At 45.2% G+C, this 13,804-nt stretch overlaps 2 protein-coding genes across 8 annotated transcripts in view; one reads left to right on the top strand and one right to left on the bottom strand.

Annotated features, from left to right (window-relative positions):
- Positions 1 to 2,747: 2,747 nt before the first annotated feature.
- Positions 2,748 to 6,035, bottom strand: RWDD2A (RWD domain containing 2A). Of its 3 annotated transcripts, none has more exons than XM_060115086.1 (3): positions 5,968 to 6,035; positions 4,718 to 5,060; positions 2,748 to 3,669 (listed from the first exon to the last, which is right to left on the bottom strand). In XM_060115086.1, exons 2-3 carry the CDS (start codon positions 4,916 to 4,918, stop codon positions 2,992 to 2,994), a joined length of 879 nt encoding a protein of 292 aa, XP_059971069.1. In that variant the 5' UTR covers positions 4,919 to 5,060; positions 5,968 to 6,035; the 3' UTR covers positions 2,748 to 2,991. The 3 variants fall into 3 exon arrangements, with proteins under 3 accessions (XP_059971069.1, XP_059971071.1, XP_059971068.1); XM_060115088.1 differs by having other exon boundaries at positions 4,718 to 4,935; positions 5,968 to 6,016; XM_060115085.1 differs by lacking the exon at positions 5,968 to 6,035 and adding an exon at positions 5,087 to 5,172 and having other exon boundaries at positions 4,718 to 4,935.
- The window catches only part of PGM3 (phosphoglucomutase 3), a 33,559-nt gene continuing 25,150 nt past the window's right edge, over positions 5,396 to 13,804 (top strand). For 2 of the 5 annotated variants that reach the window (XM_060115083.1, XM_060115084.1), the window contains exons 1-4: positions 6,119 to 6,228; positions 7,894 to 8,099; positions 9,575 to 9,759; positions 12,423 to 12,490. In XM_060115083.1, the coding sequence (XP_059971066.1) occupies positions 7,896 to 8,099; positions 9,575 to 9,759; positions 12,423 to 12,490 (457 nt within the window). In that variant the 5' untranslated portion in view covers positions 6,119 to 6,228; positions 7,894 to 7,895. Of the gene's footprint in view, positions 5,614 to 6,118; positions 6,257 to 7,893; positions 8,100 to 9,574; positions 9,760 to 12,422; positions 12,491 to 13,804 lie in introns of those variants that run through there. The other 3 variants (XM_060115080.1, XM_060115082.1, XM_060115081.1) reach the window with 2 other exon arrangements.

The following is a 13,804-nucleotide window of genomic DNA, read 5'->3' as shown; positions in this document are numbered from 1 at the left end:
TCAACTTACTACTGGGCTGCTTGAGGTAAAAGCAAGTGAAAGAAAATTGTCCTGTTCAAGAGGGTTCTGTGAAGACCTCAGTAGGCTCCTTCCAAGCCTTCTCAAGTTCTCAGAAGGATGGCATGTAAGCAGACATACATAGAAACTCACAGGCAACATATTTCTGATTTCATATAGGGATGTTTTTGAAGTCCTTATGTTACGGTGCCTCAGCTCATCCAGCCCACTCTTCAATCCATTATGCGAGTATCCTCAGCCCTTAGCCTAACATAATAGACCAACAAGGAATGAAAAGCAGAGAACATATTTGAAGAAATACTGATTTAATTAAGTTAAAAAAAAAAGACATGGGGGCTTCCCTGGTGGCTCAGTGGATGAGAGTCCACCTGCCGATGCAGGGGACGCAGGTTCGTGCCCCGGTCCAGGAGGCTCCCACATGCCGCGGAGCGGCTGGGCCCCTGAGCCATGGCCGCTGAGCCTGCGCGTCCGGAGCCTGTGCTCCGCAACGGGAGAGGCCGCAACAGTGAGAGGCCCGCGTACCGCAAAAAAAAAAAAAAAAAAAAGAAAAAAAAGACACAAGCATTTATAATGAGCATCGTTTCCAAATAACCATTTAAAAATAGAATGTATACATCATCAGGGTTCTTGAATTAGAAGCAATAGAGACTGATTCTGACTTTGAAGAAAAAGAGGGGGCGGATGTTAGGTAGCTCAAAGGGGGTTTTGGCCAACCGAGCATTCCGTAGGCCAGAAAGGAGGGTGGCATTAGGGACTGAAGCAGCAAGACCTCAAAGCCATTTCTCCGGGAGGCTGCTAGAGGACAGCTCGATTCCAGTCACTTCTCCTCCCAGAGAAGGGGCATTTCACCAGAGTAAGTGCGTGCGTGCGTGCGTGCGTGCGTGTGTGTGTGTGTGTGTGTGTGTGTGTGTGTGTGTTTGGGGAAGGTAGGGGAGGTGCCTGCTCCTATCAGGCTTGGCAAACAACACCAGAAGTGTATCTACTATACATACAAGCTGAGCTTTGAATTATCATTACGTGTATATATTTTTTTCTATGAAACCTACATTTCTATTATTAGTGCTTCTGATAGGAAAAAAGCATTGGCGCATATGCTCCTATTAGACCTGTCAAAGTAGGTTCTCAGAAAGAGCTCCAGAAGCAGTAAAGCATTCATAAACCAGAATTTATTCCCTTCATTTGAGTTATGTAACTAATTTTTGTTCCATATTCTTTAAACTTCTCTTTCTGTGGCTACTTTTGCTCATTTAATCATAGAAAACCCTCTCTGAGTGGCTTAGGCACATACTAGGTGGATGGCATCTATTCCTGTGTCGGTTCAAAGGGAAAAAAGTTAACGGGGTTACATCTGTTTAGGGCCTGAAAACTTGTGAATGCTAATTACACTTCTTATGGCCTTGGGGAGATTATATGGGAAATGGAACTCCTATACTGTGTTGTTTTCAGTCCTGGTAAAGATTGAGAAATGAGGCTTTAGCACTGTCAGTCCTATTTCTTCCCTCTGTATATAGGGAAAGTGAGGCCCCAGCTTGAGTCCCAGCCACATGCAAAGCCAGGATTAAAACATGAACAGGCAAGGCAGGCCCACGACAAGAGCCTTGGTTTGAAGGTCTGATGTGCGCCGTGAAAGGAGACTCATTCTGATGAGCTAAGAAGAGCGCAGGGAAGGAGAGAGTGGACCCCGTTCCCAGGCCTCATGGTTAGGAGAGTCAGCTTAGTGCAGGGTCTGCTGTTTGTCACGTCCTGGCCCTGCCCGGACATGTGTCTGCATCCTAGGCACAGACTAAAACCAGACACCGGAAAGGACTGTTTCATCCAAGATTCTGAAGTGCCACCAGCACACGCAGGAATTCTGGCATCTAACCTCCTCATGAGATGGGGAGTGAGGCATCCCCTCCATGTCACTACATTTCAGCACCCAGCTTTGGTGTTCTGAGGGGACCAGGACATCAGTGGGGTGCTCCCCGGGAGAGGGCAGTAGAAGCTAAAGAGAGAGTGGGAAACCGGAGAAAGCTGCAGAGAGGCAACTCACGACCTTATGTCATCCCTGACTGCAGGTGACATGCCCAGAAATTCATGGAGAGGGGTAGATGCTTTTTAATAAAAAGGTTTGGCAAGGGCTACTTAAATAGGAGCTGTTATCATTAAACTCTCATTTTGAAGGAGGCAGGTGAAGCTTGTGGAGCTTGAAAGTTTCAGAAGAGATGGCAGTGACATGACCAAAATGTAGAGCCTGACTTTTGTCCTCTAGGAAGGTGATGGTACAGGGCCATCCACAGTGGTCCTCTCCCAAACTCCTTGCCCCACAGGGCGAAGCAAACTGGCACAGGGACGGAGACCCACGCGCACTACTGGTGGGGCTGCGTGGACAAGAAACCACATCTTGTTCTTTGGAGAAGAAGCCAACTGAGAACATTGGTACATGATCCTCAGTATTGTCAATCAGCCGATGTAACAACACGGCGTGGCGTCACCGCCATTGCAGTTAGGATTTGGCTTTATGAAAAGAAAAACCCCCAAACAGGGAGTTAAAGTGAGAAACGTGGTAAACACGTGCTCTCTCTTTGTTCTGATTTTAAACTTGACTTAGAAAAATGTGGGGTGTCACCTGCATGCTAGCAACACGAAAAGGAGAGATGTTATTCATATTTATGAGTTCGGAGCTGCAATGTGACTACTGCCATTAAACTGGGCTTTGGACTCCTTTTGAATCAAACTAGGTTCACTGGTTTAACTGACAGGTTTTTATTAATTTACCATTAAATAGCTTTCAGTGAACACAAGAACATAGAGGTAACATCACAATTGCACTGTTACAAAGTTAAAAGCCTTCCGTGTTTCATTTCCAGGGAAAAATGCTGGAGCTAGCTTCCCCACAGATGACGCTTAACAGCCACTGGTCCTTTTATTTTGGTCTTACTAACAGAGATACTAACTTAGCGAGATTACAAGCTTAGGTCTCTTAATAGCTTCCTAGGAGCCAGAACTTTTGCTTTCGATACCAAATAATATCTGGAAAACATGCTCACTTTTGTGTTTTTTGAGAAATTCTAAGAACTGGCCCAGATTCATGTGATAGTCATTCCTTAAGCCATAGTCACCATGGGCCTCAAGAAGTAATTCTTCAAAAGAATGGAAAAGGCGCAGGTCCTCCCCATTTCCTTCTGTTTCGATACTCTCGGCGTGCTTACAGGAAATGTGTTTCCAGTTGGGATACCTAATTGTGTGCCAGAATTCCTCACAGTGCTCTTTGAAGCCTTCCACACAGATTATCCCCGGCTTTCCCGTCATGCAAAATCCTGTCACATCTAACCTTTTCCCGACATCCAAAATCTTTTTTCGTAGGTCCTGCTGATATATATGGTGACTGTAGATCCACATTCGGAGGAATGTGTTCTTGACTGGCTTTGCTTGTGTAGATGGTTCGTACACGAGCTTCCTGTTCAGGAAGTAGGAGGCACTGTTGTCCTGCAACCACTGGATGGCTGCACACACACACAGCTCACCTGGATCAAAAGTCCCTAGGTAAGAAGTGAGACCTTTGTTGAGAAGGAGCTGCTGTTGTCTGTCAAGTTCGGATGACCGTCCGAATAGCTGCAGTGCTGCATAGGGGTAGCTGTGAGGCATGGTTACTTGCAAGTCAATTTTCACCTTAAAATGAAAATCAAATAGATTTAAGTACCGTAAAATCACATAAGCTAGTTTATCCATGGCCACTGCATGATGCTGATAAATGTCATAGCTACTGCTACTATTACGTGTCAGCTATGTGCCAGACACTGCACACTTTTATAAACACAATTTTACATACATAAATTCCTTCCATGTATGCATTCATTCATTCCCATATTCATCCAACACCTACCATGTGTCAGGTACCCTATGCTGAAATAAAGAAGTGAAGAAGCTAGACACTAGTTTTGCCCTTCATGGAAAGAAGCCGAGAGCCTAGTGAAGGAGACAGACGTTAAACAAATAATTATACACAGCAAGTATTTCATTGCAAAGGTGAGCAGCATTGCCATAGAAAAGTACAGGGATCCACTGAAAGGTGGAACCAGAGGGACTGCATCCAGTCTGGGGAGCCAGGGAATTCCTCTGAGGGAATGACGCCCAGAGGCTGACTAGGAAGTGGCTAGCACAGCGGTTCTCAAATGCCTGGTCCACTTGTTACTTGGGCTATGCTAACGTTGCTGGAGATAATGGATCAGAAGGTGAATTCATTTTCAGAATTTAGATTTTCTATCTGTATTTGCTTTCAGTGCCATGGTGTCATCAAAGAAAGAGTCATTCACTCCTTAAAAGCCAGTTTTGCTAAAGACAATATTTAGATTTGTGAAAATCGTAACATATGTACAAGATAGTCCATACTACAATAGCAAGACTGGTAAAAATGGATGAGTGAATAGAATAATAATGGCAGTAGAAGACTGCAAGATGTGTTTAATAAAAACACTAGGCATATTTATATATAAAAAAACAAACACTCGGCATATTTGTATAAAAGGTGTGCATATGTATGTAAAATTCAAGATCTTTATCGAAAACAACTTACAGGTCATCCCATATTTTGCTGGAATATTCCATATATGCATCTGGAATAGTCTCTATTTGTTTCCTGGACAGGAAGCTCAGGTTCCAAGTGTTTCCATTATAAACTGGGCACCTGGCAACAATTAAAACCACTCAGGGCACCTACCTTGGGCTCCTCCATCTGGAGTGTAATCACAAATTCGATGTTTGGTGGCAGTGCGTCTCTTGTGCCTTCCAAATATCTCTTTATATTCGTCAGGGCATTGACATCTTCAAGTTTTACTTCTCCTTGGTTAGGAAACATAGAAAACAGCATTTCCATCTCCAGCAGCTGAAGTTGAAGGCATTCGTTCATTGAAGCGGACATGCTGACTTGGAATCAACCTGTCAGGAAAACCGGGAGGGCCCAGGGACACTGGATTTGTCTACGTCGGCGGTGTCCAGAGGAATTTCCCGCAGCGCCCTTTCCGTGCAAGCAGCTTTGCAGGAGCGCTATTACGCGTCGAGAGCTAGGGGCACAAACCGGGACACTTACACTCTTCTGCTTTATCTCCTGGCCCCCAAATCTAGTATACACGACATCCTCCAAGATACGTCGTTAAAATTCAGATTCCCAGTCCCTTTATCCCCAGCCCCCGCTTCCGATCTGGATCAGGGAATCCGGCCTCTCAACAAGTGTTCCGAATTATTCCGTTGCAGGTGATTGGGCAACCACCACCAGCGACGCTCTGCAAGCCTGAATTCTGGGAAAGGCGAGGGGCCCAGCCTCCTAATCCCACCCAGGTGTCGGGCTTGGGCGGAGCTGGCTGCTGCGGCGAGGGAAGCCCGCCGGGCCGGCGGGGCGGAGCTCCGCCTCCTCCGGCTCCCGGGTCTCCGGGGCCCCGCCGAGCTCCACGCCAGTTGCCTTCCCTCAGCCCCAGCGCCACGAACCCCTCCTGGGTGGGCCTTTCCGCCTTTCTCGGGAGCCACCCTGGCCCCGGGCGGCATCCTGTGAGTCCGGGCGGTTTGGATCCACCTGGCCTCTGCCCCGAGGGGCCCAGGCTTAGTGAGGGGGTCTTACAGGTAAATAAATAAAATGACGTTTCGTGCGAGCTGGGGCGGGCGGATGGGGAAGGGGGTGGGGCACGAGAAGACTCCACAGAATCAGACGTTTGGGAGATGAACCTCGAGAATCGAGAGGGGGATGCGGGAAGCCGGGTGGCGCTCACTGGGGCCGGGACCACCTGGTTAGAGGCCTCATATCGGGGCTGGTACCCCCCATCCAGGACCACTTGGAAGCCCGGCTTCCCAGGAACGCGGGACCTGCCACCCTCTGAGACCCGAATCTGGGGTCAGGGGCTGCGTATCTGCCGGTCGCGGTGCTCTGAGGGCCCGCGACCCTCGGCCCCAACCCCTGGGCCACCGCGGGGGCCTCACCCTTCCCGGTCATTCAAAGGAAACAGCCCCAAGCACTCTCGCAACGCGGATCCGCAGTTCCGCAGGCGCGAGCCGCGCGTGACCGGCAAGGAAGCGGGGCCTGGCCCGCGGACTCTTCCCGCGCTGTGATTGGCTGAGGGGCGGGACGACGGGCCGGAAGCCACGCAGGGCCACGTTTGCGGACGCCGACCTCTCTAGTCTGGCTCCTGCCTAGTCTGGTTCCCCCCCGCCGCCGCGAGGGAGGTGGTCCGCGCTGTGGAGGTGAGGCGGGGGTTGTCGCCCGGCAGAGGTGAGCGGGGCCCCGAGGCTTGGCAGCGAGAAGGGGACCTTCCGGTCCTCAGGGGTTCGGCCGACTGCCAGGCTAGCGGGCCGGCTGGCGGACTGACTCGCGGGCTGCGCGGGACACACCTACTCGCCACTGCGGCTCGGGAGCGGGCTGGAGGCGCGGGCCCGAGGGTCTCGAGCTGGGAAAGGGGTCTCGTCCATTACCTAGGTGGGGACCTCAGGGCTGGGTGCCAGGAAACGTGGGGCGATTCGGGGGCTGGGAGGAGAGGGGAACTAACGAGGTGCTGAAGACTGAATGGAGGGAAGGGGGCCGTTCTTAGCTTTTTTAGAGTGGACGGTTTGGACTTGAAAATACTTTCAATAAAACCCCCGCACATACTCGTTGAAATTAGTTTTAGGACCTAAAACGCATGAAAGGGTGGAAACATTTTATCTTGACTCTTGCTTTTTTTAAAGACTTTTGGACGTAACAGCTGGTTTACGCCCTTAGAAATAATCACGGTACATTGACGACTGGTCACTTTTTAATAAAACGTCTTCATGCATGTGAACTAGATTTGATCGCTCTAGGCCAAGCTAAATTAGCGTCCTGAATGCCAGCTTTTTCCAACTGGACAAAAGCAAACATTTAACTCTTGTTCATTGACGCAGTGAAGGACAATAAAGAAAACAAGAGTTGGAAGCCCCAAGTTCCACTTTAAGTTGGAGTATCCCAGAGAAGGAAGTACTAGCGGGCTAAGGGCTGATGTTTGATTTTTTAAATGAAAGGTAAAAGGAAGATGTTGCTAGTTTCCGAGCTTAATTTAGAAGTGTGTCCTGGTCCTCCCGTATGAAAATACAAAAATCCACTGCAAGGTGTATCGGGAGGTCTGGGCAGACTTGGAGAGGAGGCTTTTGCCCTTTGCTTTTCCTTCGGGAATAGGTCTCTGTAGCCTGGGAGGAATCGCAGAAGAACTACACATATTTCCCAGATACTTTGTATATGCGGCCCCAGTCCACTGGAGAATGTGACCTTCGGCATCAGTCTGTCAGCAGCTTCCCATGTAAAATTTAGGTTGTTTAACTGATACCCAGAGTTAAGTTTTCCCATTTGTAAAATGATACGGTCCCTTGTAGGATTCTCTGAATCTAGGTGTAGAGTCTTCATTTTAGTTGGGAATGGACCATTTTAAGTTTGCCTTGGGTCCAGGAATGGTTGGGGACAGTCTCATTTCTGTCCTGAAGTGAACAGTACAGGTAATGCTAACCTCCGGGACTTATTCTACCATTTTTTTCCCTCTCTCAAACATAGGATTTTGGGGGGAGGTTCAGAATGAGGCAGATCTATTAGTTTGGGATGGCAGGGTTTGTTTTTTTTTGTTTGTTTGTTTGTTTTGTGGTACGCGGGCCTCTCACTGCTGTGGCCTCTCCCCTTGCGGAGCACAGGCTCCGGACGCGCAGGCTCAGTGGCCATGGCTCACGGGCCCAGCCGCTCCGCGGCATGTGGGATCCTCCCGGACCGGGGCATGAACCCATGTCCCCTGCATCGGCAGGCGGACTCTCAGCCACTGCGCCACCAGGGAAGCCCTGGGATGGCAGTTTTTGAACCAGATGGTCCTTGAAAGATTTCTTATGCCTGAAAAACATTCCTTAATTTTGTAGACATGGATTTAGATGCTGTTACAAAGCAGTCAGCATTACATGCCAAGCCTGATGGACTCACTCTTCAATATGGGACTGCTGGATTTCGAACGAAAGCAGAACATCTTGATCATGTCATGTTTCGAATGGGATTATTAGCTGTCCTGAGGTCAAAACAGACCAAATCTACTATAGGAGTCATGGTAACAGCATCACACAATCCTGAGGTAATGCATTTAGTGCTCCGATAAAGCAAATGTTTATTTGCAAGACCAAACCTTAGTTTCTGAGCACTTTGACCCAAAGTACAAATTCTAATTCTAGGAATGTGCCTTCTCATTGCTATCTGCCTTTACTTTTGAAACAACTCTTTTCTTAACAAGTGTTCATTTAGCTCATGACTCTTTAAAGGGTGTGGAGAGAGTGAAATGAGATGGTCATTGTTTGGAGTGTGTCCATATTGAGAAGTAACAGAATGTCCTGCCAAGTTAGTTGTATTGAGACGGCATCAGTAATAAAAAGTGTTGCCTCTGGTAATTTAGCAGAGATTAAAGAGATTGGAGGCAAGCTGGGGGAGGGGAGAGGGCAAACATTTGAAAAGACTTAGCACAGTTTGAAAATTTTCACACAGCTTCTCTATAGCTAGGGAATAGTTTCCCGTTCCGAGTGAACAGCCAAACGCGTGGCTCCAGGGATCCAAAGGCGAGCACTGGGCAGAATACTGATGAGGCCTGATGGGTCTAGTGTTTATGACAATTAAGTTTCTAAAGTATTCCTTTTGACACAATTTAACCGTTATATTCTGTGCTGGCCTATAACTAATACGTGGCTTAAATAATATGCTTCTGTTTGGTTGTTAGGACACGAGACTCTTGCCTTTGTAGCTAAATCAGCAGCAAGTTAAAACTCTGTGGGTTAGTGAGGGATTGTAACCTCCTCCCTTCCCACCCCAAAACAAGAGGATGTTGCTTATTCAGCTTCTAGATGTGGATCACTGTGAAGGTGTAAGTGTCTAAATGGCTAAATCACCTTAATAGCTTAATGATTTGTAGACAGAACCCCACATTTATTGTTAATTTCAGAGGCACTGCTTAAAACAATTCTGAGCTATTTCCTTCCTTTGACATTCACTCTGAACTACACTTTATTTCTTTCCAGAGGTTTGAGCAGACCAGAATTGGGCATCAGTTTTCAGCTTCTGTACCACCCACTGGTTGACACGCTGGCCAGTATGTTCTTTGAGTCCAGCCATAGCAAGAAGGATCTCCAGGGGTCCTGGGTCTGCTATAGTTGTGCCTCATCAGTTAATTGATGGTGAATGCTCAGATGACAGCCTTTTAAAACAGCTAGTGTAGTACAGTGGCTGTTGGATTTAAGAGTCAGATGGACTTGATGTTTTAATATCAGAACTGACACTAGCTGTATGAACATAAGCAGAGTACTTGCTCTGAATCTCAGTTTTCTCAAAGTAAGATTGGAGTAACCATTGGATTATTAGTTAGATAGATACCGTGTGTTGTGAGGATTTACTGAGGTGATGTATGTACAACACCTGGTCCAGTGCCTGGCCCTCAGTAGTGGTCACCGGTGAAACTGCCTGGCCAACACTGTCTTTTGTTGGGGGAAAAGCAGCTTGGGTTCACTTCCTCACCTCACCCTCGCGACTCTGCACAGATGGCTTATTATTTGTTTTTCTTTCAAGGAGGACAATGGTGTAAAATTGGTTGATCCTTTGGGTGAAATGTTGGCACCGTCCTGGGAGGGGCATGCCACCTGTTTGGCAAACGCCGAGGAACAAGATTTGCTGAGAGTGTTGGTGGACATCAGCGAGAAAGCAGCTGTGAATCTGCACCAAGATGCCTTCGTGGTGATCGGTAGAGATACCAGGTGACCCTCAGAGCTGCTGGTGAAAGCTGCTTGGGAACACCACATAGATGGTTGCATCTGTTTCAGTACCCAGGACAAATCAAAGGAGTCGAGTAAAGTGGAACTGCCCTGAGAGGCTTCTCCACGTCCTGGTCTTTTCAGTAGGATGTAGGAGCTCAGTCACTACTGCAGCTTGGGCTTTGGAGTCTGAGCCCCAACTCTCACACTTCCTGTACAGGTTGAGTAGGTCACTTAACCTTTTGGAGCTTACCTTTACTCACCTGTACCATGTTGATGATGAGCCTCCATCACGCAATCCTTCCTGAGGATTACATGAAGTAATACATGCAACACACCTGTTTCCTGGCACAAGAGAAGCCCTTAGCAAATGTCTCCCATCCCTTTACTTCTGTGGGTTTACGTTTTTCCCCCATAGAGTAAGAACATGTGATTGTAATTCATTATTTTTAGAGATTTACTTTATAACCTGTGTTATTGTTGGTTCATAGATGATTTTTCCCTTGCTGGAGTTCATTGGAAAGCATTAACCATCTATGTTATTCCTACGCATTTGTCACGTTTGGCAGCTCTTACCTTCCTTTACAAAAAGGTGTTATTGTAAAATGTTAGATTAAAAGTGTACTTTGAAACAGAAGCATTCTCTTTTGCATAAGATCTGGTTTTAGCCAGAGACTCTTTCTAAAGGAAATTTCTACTCGGTCTCCAAATGGCTTAGTCTGGTGTTTTACCCTTAGTGTGTTACCAGAGGGACTTCCAAATACCATTGTTTGTGGATTTATAGGTAACAGAATAGCCAAGTGACTTATGTTCTGAAGCAAATTATTATCTCACAGTAAAGTCTTGCACACGTGTTGGGTTGGCCAAAAGGTTCATTCGTTTTTCTCCGTAAGACGGCTGTAGTAGCTCTTAGTTGTCTTTAACTTCATTCGAAACAGTTTTTTCAGATTGTATGTGACAGCTGTCATATCAGCGTGCATTTAAAAACAGACTTATCAAAATTGGTGAATTTTTGTATAGCCATTTTAATATTGAAGATGGAAGAAAAAAAAGCAACATTTTAGGCATATTATGCTTTATTATTTCAAGAAAGGTAAAAATGCAACCGAAACGCAAAAAAGATTTGCGCAGTATGTGGAGAAGGTGCTGTGGCTGATCGAACATGTCAGAAGTGGCTTGCAAAGTTTCGTGTTGGAGATTTCTCGCCGGATGATGCTCCACAGTCGGGTAGACCAGTTGAAGCTGATAGTTATCAAATTGAGACATTAATTGAGAACAGTCCGTGTTATACCATGCGGGAGATAGCTGACATACTCAAAATATCCAAATCAAGTGTTGAAAATCATTTGCACCAGCTTGGTTATGTAAATTGCTTGGAGGTTTGGGTTCCACGTAAGTAAGCTAAGCGAAAAAAACCTTGACAGTATTTCCGCATGTGATTCTCTACATAAACGTAACGAAAACTATCAGTTTTTAAAACAAATTGTGATGGGCGATGAAAAGTGGATACTGTACAACAATGTGGAACAGAAGAGATCGTGGGCAAACGAAATGAACCACCACCAACCACACCAAAGGCCTGTCTTCATCCAAAGAAGGTGACGTTGTGTATAGGGTGGGATTGGAAGGGAGTCCTCTATTATGAGCTCCTACCAGAAAACCAAATGATTAATTCCCACAAGTACTGCTACTATTTAGGCCAACTGAAAGCGGCACTCGACGAAAAGCGTCCGGAATTAGTCAAGAGAAAATGCATAATCTTCCATCAGGATACCACAAGGCCGCGTGTTTCTTTTGATGACCAGGCAAAACCTGTTACAGTTTGGCTGGGAAGTTCTAATTCATCCGCCATATTCACCAGACATTGCACCTTGGAATTTCCATTTATTTTGGTCTTTACAAGATTCTCTTAATGGAAAAAATTTCAGTTCCTTGGAAGACCGTAAAAGGTACCTAGAACAGTTCTTTGCTCAAAAGGATAAAAAGTTTTGGAAAAGTGGAATTATGAAGTTGCCTGAAAAATAGCAGAAGGTAGTGGAACAAAAGGGTGTTTACGTTCAATAAAGTTCTTGGTGAAAATGAAAAATGTGTCTTTTATCTTTACTTAAAAACCGAAGGCACTTTTTGGCCAGCCCAATATTTGCCTCTTACCTATTACCTAGTTTAAGTGATATAGAACATCTTTTTCTACAAGGCAGTTATATATCTTATTTTCAGACAGATAGAAAAATAATTTATTCTGACTTTTTAAAATGAAAACTAGATTCTATACGCTTGGTGGTTTAATACCCAGCCCTGGGTTAAGCACGCTCTGTGGTTTCAGTATTTATTGTTACTGTTCTCAGGTAGTGTATGTGTTGTTACAGTCAAACTTGAAAAGGTATTTGGGTAGGTTAATTAGTGTATCCTTTATATCTATTTCCTCAATGCATTTAAAAGCCCAACTCTTTCCAATAAATATATTGTGAACAGCGAATGGAAAATGCTTACACTTTACCCGTATTATCTTTTCAGAGTTTTCAGGCTTGGCGGGTTTCATTTACTTCGAATACAATGGACTTGTTATTCTGAAACGGGTAGCACAGAATTTCTGCATTTGCTTTGAGAAGTAGCAGCTCAGCTGGTCTCGGGATGGGATGTAATACTTTCTTCCTTTTCTTTCCTAGGCCCAGCAGTGAGAAACTTTCACAGTCTGTAATAGACGGTGTGACTGTTTTAGGAGGTCAATTCCATGGTATGTATTTATCCTGACTTGTAAATTAATCTTTAAAAAAGTTTTTTAAAAAAACCACAAAATAAATATGTATTTAATTTAGAAAAGTTTGAAACTACAGATAAACAAAGTTAAAAAAAATGGACTCCTAGATATAAACTACTAGCTTTTTTTTTTTCACAACTTTATTGGAATATAATTGCTTCACAATGGTGTATTAGTTTCTGCTTTATAACAAACTGAATCAGTTATATATATACGTCTGTTCCCATATCCCTTCCCTCTTGCGTCTCCCTCCCTCCCACCCTCCGTATCCCACCCCTCCAGGCGGTCACAAAGCACCGAGCTAATCTCCCTGTGCTGTGCGGCTGTTTCCCACTAGCTATCTACCTTACGTTTGGTAGTGTCTATATGTCCATGCCTCTCTGTCGCTTTGTCACAGCTTACCCTTCCCCCTCCCCATATCCTCAAGTCCATTCTCAAGTAGGTCTGTGTCTCTATTCCTGTTTTACCCCTAGGTTATTCATGACATTTTTTTCTTTTTCTTAAATTCCATATATATGTGTTAGCATACGGTATTTGTCTTTCTTTTTCTGACTTACTTCACTCTGTATGACACACTCTAGGTCTATCCACCTCATTACAAATAGCTCAATTTCGTTTCTTTTTATGGCTGAGTAATATTCCATTGTATATATGTGCCACATCTTCTTTACCCATTCATCCGATGATGGACACTTAGGTTGTTTCCATCTCCGGGCTATTGTAAATAGAGCTGCAATGAACATTTTGGTACATGACTCTTTGAATTATGGTTCTCTCAGGGTATATGCCCAATAGTGGGATTGCTGGGTCATATGGTAGTTCTATTTGTAGTTTTTTAAGGAACCTCCATACCGTTCTCCATAGTGGCTGTACCAATTCACATTCCCACCAGCAGTGCAAGAGTGTTCCATTTTCTCCACACCCTCTCCAGCATTTATTGTTTCTAGATTTTTTGATGATGGCCATTCTGGCTGGTGTGAGATGATATCTCATTGTAGTTTTGATTTGCATTTCTCTAATGATTAATGACGTTGAGCATCCTTTCATGTGTTTGTTGGCAGTCTGTATATCTTCTGTGAAGAAATGTCTATTTAGGTCTTCTGCCCATTTTTGGATTGGGTTGTTTGTTTTTTTGTTATTGAGCTGCATGAGCTGCTTATAAATTTTGGAGATTAATCCTTTGTCAGTTGCTTCATTTGCAAATATTTTCTCCCATTCTGAGGGTTGTCTTTTGGTCTTGTTTATGGTTTCCTTTGCTGTGCAAAAGCTTTTAAGTTTCATTAGGTCCCA

Source organism: Mesoplodon densirostris, chromosome 12, assembly GCF_025265405.1.
Source record: "Mesoplodon densirostris isolate mMesDen1 chromosome 12, mMesDen1 primary haplotype, whole genome shotgun sequence".
NCBI classification, from domain to species: Eukaryota; Metazoa; Chordata; class Mammalia; order Artiodactyla; family Ziphiidae; genus Mesoplodon; species Mesoplodon densirostris.
This window is presented reverse-complemented; position numbering and strand designations above follow the sequence as displayed.